This window comes from Chaetodon trifascialis, chromosome 14 (genome assembly GCF_039877785.1).
Source record: "Chaetodon trifascialis isolate fChaTrf1 chromosome 14, fChaTrf1.hap1, whole genome shotgun sequence".
In the NCBI taxonomy this organism is placed as follows: Eukaryota; Metazoa; Chordata; class Actinopteri; order Chaetodontiformes; family Chaetodontidae; genus Chaetodon; species Chaetodon trifascialis.
This window is the reverse complement of record NC_092069.1, coordinates 19,988,841-19,999,492: the sequence shown is the minus strand read 5'-3', so window position 1 is coordinate 19,999,492 and position 10,652 is coordinate 19,988,841. Positions and strand designations below refer to the sequence as shown.

The window sequence follows — 10,652 nt, the reverse complement described above, 5'->3', positions numbered from 1 at the left end:
ATGAATGTGACAAGATAACACATTGAGATGGGTTTGCATGCCCGCCTGTCTGCTACTGTACAATTATTCACTATAAATGTATCACCTGATCAGATCAGAGTGAGTCAAACAGTGTTGGTTGCTGTGTCCAGTGTAAATCCATTTGCCAGCAGGGGGCACCACATACCAGTTAATGTGTGGATGAGGAAAGAGGAAAAGATTGCAAGGAAACAACATAGAAAAGATGAAGTGTGGCTCCACCTCACCTCTGCTGTTTCTGTTTCACATGAACAGGTGTGTGTTTGCCTTCTTCACTAGATTTGCATGACTTTGATGCATCACTGCTCCTCACAGTCAGGGTGAGAGATTTTCAACATGTTCAGAGTAAATTCAGTCGCTTCTCTCATCTTTACTTTTGCTTTGAACATGTTGGTTGTTGTCTGCTGCTTCAGATGCTTTCAAACATGTTTTTCTTTCCTCATTTCAGAGTCTTCTGCCAACAAGTTTCTGACTCAGACTGACAAATCCAAGTCTGTTAGTCTTGGAGGGACTGTGGCCATCAGCGCCACAGGGAGTTCAAATATTGGTTATGCTCTCAGTTGGTACCTTCAGAAACCTGGACAGACTCCCAAACTTCTTATATACGCAGCCTCAGATCGCTTCTCAGGAACTCCGTCTCGATTCAGTGGCAGTAGATCTGGTTCTCACTACACTCTGACCATCAGTGGTGTTCAGGCTGAAGATGCTGGAGATTACTACTGTCTTGGCTACCATAGTGATTCAACGTTCTCACAGTGATTCAGAGCCGTACAAAAACCTCCTTCAGTGTGACTGAAGTGAAAACGGCCTGCTGCAGGTGCAGAGGGTTGATGAAGAGACTGATGATGAGGATAACTGGTCCAGTGAACACAACACAAGAGTCATCAAGCAGAAACACAATGAATCTAAATAAACTGCAACAAATTCCCAGTTGCTGAAGTGCACCGTAAAGTTAATAGGCAGAATAAAATTTCAACAACAAAACAGTTGTTAGAAAATAATCACTGATTGTCGCAAACATTCACCAGTATTAACACAAATAGTTTTATATGAAGAAGCAAAAATCTGCTGTAACAGCTACATTCAAAAGATTCAAATCCACGTTGCCTTGAGTGTGTTGAGAGCAGAGAGATGATTTCCATAGAGAGGAGGCTTTGCATGGTCAGCTGATCCTCCAGTGAACTGAGAAGGTTTATAGTCCTGTGAGTTCAACACTGCAGGACTCACATCTGTCAGTCAACACAGCAGAAAGCACAAGCAGCATGACTCTCATCACCATCCTCATCTGGACGCTGGCCTGCTGCTGTTTCACAGGTTGATTCTCTCAGCAACACTTCATACATGATGTGCTGCCTTTTCTCTCATTTCTTCGTGCTGATAAATGAATGATGTGTTTTTGTCTGCAGGATGCAGCGGTCAGGTGACTGTGACTCAGCCTCCAGTAGTGACATCGACTGCAGGATCCACTGTCACGCTCACCTGTAAAACCAGCAAACCTGTTTATAGTGGCAGTGCTGGAGAGTATTTGCACTGGTATCAACAGAAATCTGGACAGCCTCCAAAGCTCCTGATAAAATTTGCAAGCACACGAATTTCGGGAACACCAGCTCGGTTTAGTGGCAGTGGAAGCAGCTCCGACTTCACTTTGACCATCAGTGGAGTTCAGACTGAAGATGCAGCAGTTTATTACTGCCAGAGTGAACATTACATAAACAGTGCTTGGGTGTTCACACAGTGATTTGTAGCTGTACAAAAACCTCCCTCAGTCAGACTGCAGAGACACTGAGCTGTTACAGCGGGAAGCGACTGCAGCTGCTGAAGAGGAAGAGACTCTGACACAGAGCACTGAACACAGAGCTGACAGTAACCTCACCAAGCACAAACTACACATTCACACTCATATATTTGTGTTTTATATTTTTACATAGTTTTTTTCCATGTCAGTACCTGTGAAACTAACATTGTGATGATCACCAACATCTCATGTTTATTTTCCACACATTAGTATCATTTGTTTTTCCATCTCTTTCCACTGACACCGTAATCCACATAACTCTGAACATGTCATTTATTCCTTTGAACAAACACATTTATCTTTGTCAGAGGTTGTTCATATTTTTGCTGACTGATGCCACTCTCATCTCTGACCATCAAACATGAGACTACAGCCAGTGGCCGCTTAGCTTAGCTTTGTGTGATGACTGGAGTCTTGGTAACCATCGAGCCTGGCTCCATCCAAAGGTACAAAAATCAGCTGAACATCACCACTAAAGCTCAGAGACGCACATGTTGCATTTTGTTTGTTGAACCTGTACAATCACTGAAGTTGTGAGGTTTTTATCAAGAAACAGACCCAAACACTGTGACTCAGAGAAAGAGGTGGGAGATGATGAAGAGTTGAAGCAGTTTAATGATCTTTCCAACAGAGTAACACAGACAAATGTGAGAGATCCAATCATTTGAGCAGACGGTCAGGCCAGGGGGGACAGGTCCAAGAGTGAATCAGCTGAAGTTATAAAAGCTTTAATATCTTGCTGCTCTTCATGAGATAAAAGACCAAACACTTCATCAAGTTGTTCATCACTTCAAGCTTTATTAGCACAAACATCAACCATCAACATGACAGTTATGAAGCACACTCACATCCAGCTGCTGAGCTACACACATTTCTCTCTAAGTCGTTGTTGTCCAACACTTTACAGCAGTGTTGTTCTCTGTCACACAAAGCTTTAGTTTCCTCTGCAAACATGAAAAGTCATATTGATGAGAGCAGCAGGTGTGTTCCTCCTGCTCCCTCCCAGCACGGAGCTCCTGTCCTGGGCCCCTCTAGGCCTCACACTGGCTCCTGTGGAGGGACTGGGTCTGGCTGTGGCCCTTATGGAGGACCTTGCAGGAGTACAGCTCTCCTTCCATCCAGCGCTCCTTGCTCAGGCTCAGGGTGCTGCTGCTGCTGTAGCGTCCGCTCTTCTCCTCCTCGGAGCTGCTCAGGACCCCCTCTGTCACCTGCGTACCGTCCACCTCCCAGCTCACCACGGCTCCCTGAGGAGAGTAGCCGCTCAGCAGGCAGGCCAGCGTGGCCGAGCCCCCGGAGAGCTGCTCAGAGGAGGGGGGAAGCAGAGAGACCGAGGGCCTGACCGTGGGGCCAGCTGGAGGGGAGAGCAGAGACACACGAGGAGCAGATTAACTCCCACTGTAGAACACACAACTCAACACCACACACTGAGCATACATGACAGAGGTTAACACGACTGTGGATGAGCTGTGTGCACCATACTGTGATCAGACAGAGGAGAGGAGGTGACAGATGGGACCAAATGAAGCGCTAACAAATAAAACTAAATGCTCAAACTTGATCTCATTTTCACATTTAAACTGATGAATCTTCAACTGAGGCACTCATCACAAATCACTCAGAATTAGACAATCATATGCAACATGAGTGTAAATATAAAGAAATATTTAGAATAATGATCATGAAATTTAATCTTCATGTCTAATTTAATGTATCTAATGTAATCTAATGTAAATAATTCATGACTTCAATGATTTTGTTGTTTTTCAAAATGTAATGTCTGAATCCAGTTAAAGACTTTGTCATCTGTCTGTTTCACTTCCTTTTCACCACTTTAAACTAACGAACTGTGAACACAAACTACAGCTGGACTGCATGTACATATAAACTCACTTATTTGTTTTATAGATTAATTCAATTTTTAGAACTTTTTAAATGTAAAAATAAGAAATTTGATGTATTTCTTAGCATTAAACTTTTCCTCAGACCAATTCCACAAGCACATTTTGTCTAATAAAAACTGAACTGAAAATAAAAATACATGAAAATGTCACTTATTTGGCATTTTTTAACCTTAATATTATCAGAAACACAATAATAAAATTAATCTTTGCACAATGAAAGCCAAATTGCGATTTCAGCCAAGTTTGATAAATAACAATAAATACACACATTTCAAACACCTTCAATCATTTCTTATGTAATTAGCTCATTTTACAGAATAAGTTTGATCTTTCATTTTGTAGAAATGATAAATCTGTGATACTTACAGTCAATGATGAGTTTGGTTCCTCCACCAAAAGTACACCACAGTGATACAAACTGATGAAGTGGCCGTACAAAAACCTCCTGCACTGTCAACAAGCATCTACACACTGAAAAAAGTCTCTGACAAAAATAAGATAATATTTTCCTGAATCTGCAAAGCGTTTTAAGTGATCTTGACTGAAATTATTGTATAAATGAAGGTTATTTCTTTCATTTTCTTTAGTTTTCTGCACCTGACAGACAAACGATGACAGTGGTCTTGTAATAAAGTCATTTTTTTCACAGTTTTCTATCAGTTGATACTTGGTTAAATGAACATGATGCTTTTTAATTCTGATCATTTCCAAACTCATAAAAAAAAAAGAAGTGAATGACATTATTTATCTGCAGTGAACCCTGTCAGTAAATGAAAGGCAGACAAACAGACACATCATACCAACCACAGTGGACACAAACTTCTCCTTAAATCCTCAACTGCACTTGTAATATAAATATTTCCTTGTGTTCCATTAAGATCATAGATGGTGTCAATCCAAACAGTATTTCTCCTGATTTTGTGTCCCACGTTGCCTTGAGTGTGTTGAGAGCAGAGAGATGATTTCCATAGAGAGGAGGCTTTGCATGGTCAGCTGATCCTCCATGAACTGAGAAGTTTTATAGTCCTGTGAGTTCAACACTGCAGGACTCACATCTGTCAGTCAACACAGCAGAAAGCACAAGCAGCATGACTCTCATCACCATCCTCATCTGGACGCTGGCCTGCTGCTGTTTCACAGGTTGATTCTCTCAGCAACATTTCAAACATGATGTGCTGCCTTTTCTCTCATTTCTTTGTGCTGATAAATGAATGATTTGTTTTTGTCTGCAGGATGCAGCGGTCAGGTGACTGTGACTCAGCCTCCAGTAGTGACATCGACTGCAGGATCCACTGTCACTCTCACCTGTAAAACCAGCAAACCTGTTGATAGACGCAGTTATGGAGCTGAGAGAATGCACTGGTATCAACAGAAATCTGGACAGCCTCCAAAGCTCCTAATTCGATCTGTAAGCACACAACATTCAGGAACACCAGCTCGGTTTAGTGGCAGTGGAAGCAGATCTGACTTCACTTTGACCATCAGTGGAGTTCAGACTGAAGATGCAGCAGTTTATTGCTGTCAGAGTTACCACAGTGGAGTGTTCACACAGTGATTTGTGGCTGTACAAAAACCTCCCTCAGTCAGACTGCAGAGACACTGAGCTGTTATAGCAGGAAGCGACTGCAGCTGCTGAAGAGGAAGAGACTCTGACACAGAGCACTGAACACAGAGCTGACAGTAACCTCACCAAGCAAAAACTACACATTCACACTCATATAATAGTGTGTTCACCTTTGTAGCGACTAGGCCTAGCCTACTGGAAAAAGTAAATGTCACTGAAAGGCTGAGGTAGGGCCTCGTTTGACGGTTGTATGACTTGCTTTCAAAGAAAGATAAACTGAGATCATAAAAACTTTTAGGCAAGGCAAGGCAAGGCAAGGCAAGGCAAGGCAAGGCAAAGCAATTTTATTTGTATAGCACAATTCATATACCAGGTAATTCAAAGTGCTTTACAGAAGCATAAAAATCCATCAAAGTCATCCATTTCAAAGAAAGAGAGAAAGAAAGAAATTAGAAGAGAATAGAAAAATAAAATACATTTAAAGGAAAATTAAAAACAGAAGCCAGTAAAAGAAAAATAATTTAGCCTTTAGAATGATTAAAATTATTGAGCAGATATATTTACTTTAAGTAAAAGCTGTAGCAAATAATAATGTTTTCCACCCTGATTTAAATGAGCTGACAGTTGGTGCAGACCTCAGGTGTGCAGGGAGAATGTTCCACAGGTGAGGAGCATAATAATTGAAAGCTGCTTCACTTTGTTTGGTTCTCATTCTGGGAACACACGATAGACCTGTCCCTGATGACCTGAGGGGTCTGGATACTTCATATGGAGCTAATAGATGTAGAATGTATTTTGCTCCTAGACCATTTAATGCTTTGTAGACCAACAATAAGTTTTAAAAGTCTATTCTTTGTCTCACAGGAAGCCAATGTAGTGATCTGAGGACTGGTGTGATATGGTCCATTTTTCTGGTGTTTGTAAGGACTCGTGCAGCAGCATTTTGAATCAGCGGTAGTTGCCTAATTCTTTTTTTTTGTTTTTTTTGTTTAGGCCAGTAAAGACTCCATTGCAATAGTCCAACCTACTGAAAATGAATGCACGAACAGGTTTTTCCATGTCTTCTTTGGACAGACATCCCTTAATTCTGGTTATATTTTTCAGGTGGTAGAAGGCTGATTGGGTAATGAGCTTTAAAAGGTTGTTAAAATTCAGGTCAGAATCAATAATTACACCAAGATTTCTGGCTTTATCTGTTGTTGTCAGTGACATGGAGTTGAGGTGAGCACTGATCTTTGACCTTTCATTTTTGGGGCCAAATACAATCACTTCTGTCTTATCTGCATTAAGCTGAAGACAATTCTGGCACATCCACTCATTGATTTGATGAATACGACTGTAGTCATGTGATGTCATGTGACACAGAAATATAAAGTTGTGTATCATCTGTGTAAGTATGATAGGAAATATTATGACGCTCCATAATCTGAGCTAGGGGCAACATGTAGATATTTAAAAGAAGTGGTCCAAGAATGGACCCTTGTGGCACTCCACACATCATCTTTTTTCGTTCAGACACATGCTCACCAATTGACACAAAGTAGTCTCTATCTTGTAAAGGGAATTTGAACAAGTGTAATACAGTGCCAGTAAGTCCCACCCACTTTTCCAGTCTGTCAAGAAGTATGTCATGATCAACTGTATCAAAGGCAGCACTGAGATCTAATAATACTAAGACTGAGGTTTTGGAAGCATCATTATTCAGATGTATGTCATTCAAAACTTTGATAAGTACAGTCTCAGTGCTGTGGTGTGGATGAAATCCAGACTGAAATGCATTAAAGAGATTGTTCTGCATCATGAAAGCATGTGTTTGTTGAAAAACAACCCTTTCAATAATTTTTCCTAGAAAGGGAAGATTTCATATTGGCCTGGAGTTACTTATTACTGAAGCATCCAGATTAGTTTTTTTTAGGAGAGGTTTTATTACTGCAGTTTTCATGGCCTGGGGAAACTGACCGGACTGAAGAGAATTATTTATTATCTGCAACACATATGGAGCTATGCAATGAAAAACATTTTTTTAAAAAGTTTGTTGGCAGAGTATCAAGGCAGCATGTTGTGGATTTTTACTGTGATACAGTTTCTTTCAGCCTTGTATGATCTAGAACAGGCATGTCAAACTCATTCCACAAAGGGCCGAGTGGCTGAAGGTTTTCTTTCCAACCAAGCAGCAGCACACCAGACTTGACTCATTTCATTAGCTGATCTCAGTCTTCAGACAGCTGATTGGTCAGACTGTGTGCTCTTGATTGGTTGGAGGAAAAACCTGCAGCCACATGGCCCTTTGTGGAATGAGTTTGACATGCCTGCTCTAGAAGGTTAAAATGTGCTAGATTAACTGGAGAACAAGAAGGCACAGATCATTTTGCCTGAGCTGAAGCTGCTCACTGTTTGTCTTATCCTTGACATTTTATCTGTAAAAAAGGCTGCAAAATCATTGCATGACTTGTTGGATAGCAGTTCAGGAGGGACTGATGCTGTGGGGTTTGTCAGTCTATCCACAACAGAAAACAAAGTGCGGGCATTATTACAGTTTCTGTTGATAATCTCTGAGAAGAATGCTTGCCTTGCCTTCTTTAGTTCATGGTTATAGGTGTGGAGACTGTTTTTGTAAATCTCATAATGAACCTGGAGTTTGGTTTTTCGCCACCTGCACTCTGCCTGTCTGCGGACTCTTTTCTGGACTTTGACTGGTGTGGTGTTTTTCCAAGGTGCCTTTTTCCTTCCTGACAAAATTTTGGTCTTAATTGGGGCGATGGAGTCAATATAGTCATAACTTTGGAACTGAAACTATTTACAAGGTCATCAGTTGAAGCTGAGGGCAGTGTTGGTGATGGTGTAAAAGACTGAGTGAAGACTGCACGTGTTATCATTAATATAACGCTTTTTGATTACCTCTGTTCCACTTTTGTTAAGAATAGCAGATGTGGCCATTTTAAATGACACACAGTAATGATCAGAAAGAGCAACATCCTCACCACAACCTCAGATATTAAGCCCTTTGGAGATAACCAAATCTAATATGTTATGTGTTGAATGTGTTACGTGCTGAGATAGGTCAAAATCATCCAGAATGTTTAAAAGTTCTTTAGCACATTCATCTTTGAGAATGTCAACATGAATGTTGAAGTCACCCACTAACACAACACAGTCAAAATCAATACAAACAACAGACAGTAGATTGGCAAACTCATCAGAAAACTTTGCATTGTATTTTAGGGGTTTGTAGTTACAAAAAATGATCGACAGGGAGACTTTGATTAAATGGCAACATACTCAAAAGATTCAAACTGACCATAAGAGACTCTTGCATTGAATACTATCATTAAACAAAATGGCGACTCTGCCTCCTCTCTTATGCATTCTTACTTCACTTATGAAACTGAAATTCAGAACTTTTATTATAAGAAAACAAACTCAGAGTAACATGGCGATAATACACTCAAAATAATTTACAGTTTTCAAACAGCATTTAAAACAGCGGTCAACAAAAAGTATGGTGACCCACTCACCCCCTCTCTCACTCACTGTGTCTATCTGCCACACAGGTAAAGGTGCTCATCTAACTTACCACATATCACTGCCACATCCATGTGACCTATCACAATCATTGTAATTATTAAATAACAAATAAACAATAAAAAATAACCAAAATAGCAAATACACAAACCATAACAACATTATCTATTTACACTCAATCCATTCACAGCTCCTCCAATCTTTTTAACATACTTATTTTTATTCCATGTCACCAAGTCACTGCTATAATATCCAGCAGCCCACAGATTGTTGTGCCAGTTGAAATTATGAATAACAAATCTTGTAAAATATTTCCATGTGAAGCTACAGCCAGTAACCCGTTAGCTTAGTTTACCATAAATAATCACCAAAGGGGGGAATCTTCTAGACTGGCTCTGTCCAAGGGTCACAAACTCTTCCCAATGGGAATCTCTTAATTACTGACACTTGTAGATGTTGATGGAATGATTTACTTGCCCATCAACAGGCTAGCTGTTTCCCCCTGCTTCCAGTTTTTATGCTAAGATAAGCTAACTGGTTCCTGGCTTTAGCATCATTTTTACTATACAAACATGAGATAATTAGACATATCATGGCCATCCAAGCTGGTGTGGCTTGTAGTTTTGATCATATGTCATGATCTTATGGATCATACCTCAAAAAGCCACACCCCCACTTCCCGATTGTATTGGTTTGTTCCACATCTTGTAGGATGAAATGATTCACAACAGCAGGTCTGGATGGATCAGTGTGTTTCACATCAGTGCTGGAAGAGATGATGGTTGTGCTGAGTTGCTGAGGTGGTTAATGCAGCATCAAACCCTTTTTCACTTCTGCACACCTCAGTGTATTTGACAAATACAGGTATAGTTTGCTTTGTGGGGACCAGTTAAAGTTAGTCGCCATCCCTCAAACTGGGTGTTTAGCCTTTTGGCTCCTTAGCTAAGGCAGAAAGGACTCTGAGGAGAACTGGAGGACAGTCAGGGATTCCTTTTGTGGTCTTGAAGACAGATGTTGAGGTGGAATTAAAAATCTTGCCCTTGACTATTACTGCTCTCTCTGGTTATATGAGTGGTTACAGGTTATATGTACTGAGGCTGGTGGTGATGATGGATCTTTCAAGCAGCCTGAGCAATTTGGAAAACAGGTCATGTTTGCTGCTGAGTTTGAGTATTTATTGACAATGGACGAGACACTGCTGTGTGAAGTCAGCACAGTCTCGTCTGCTGCTTCCTGCTGTGTTTGAAAATACAGTTATTACATTCGGGTCATTTTCAATAATCAGAACAGCATAAATACTTAACATCAAGATTTGTAAATACAGTGTTCATCCAAATATAAAGTGGGAGATTACTCAGGTCAAAAATCTGATTGAGTGAAGTTTTAAAATCATCACCACAAATTTCCAGTCAGCTCACATTGAGTTTATTGTTGATACAGTCTGCCAGCAGGGGGTGCTTTAGATATGTTAATGAGGAGAACATAAAGAAGTGACAAGGAGATTGTTGACAATGAAGAGACGAAACATGAAGAAGAAGAAGAAAATAAAGTCGAGATTTTCTAGATGGACCTTTAATGTCTGAATGATGGTCAAGATGATGAAGTGTGGCTCCACCTCACCTCTGCTGTGTCTGTTTCACATGAACAGGTGTGTGTTTGCCTTCTTCACTAGATTTGCATGACTGTGATGCATCACTGCTCCTCACACTTTAAGTTCTTGTGTCACAGAGAGTCTGAACTGTTTTCATGCACTCACTCTGAAAACTGCATCAGGATGATGTTGCCAATAACTCTGATTGTCATGTTGGGTTTTCTGAGTCAGGGTGAGAGATTTTCAACATGTTCAGAGTAA

General features: G+C 40.5%; 1 gene segment (V, D, J or C); it reads right to left on the bottom strand.

Moving 5' to 3' along the window:
• Positions 1-2,844: 2,844 nt before the first annotated feature.
• Positions 2,845-8,874, bottom strand: LOC139341873 (Ig lambda-2 chain C region-like). The segment is given in 2 exon segments: positions 2,845-3,164; positions 8,853-8,874. Coding segments are annotated over 2 exon segments (342 nt in total).
• Positions 8,875-10,652: the final 1,778 nt, after the last annotated feature.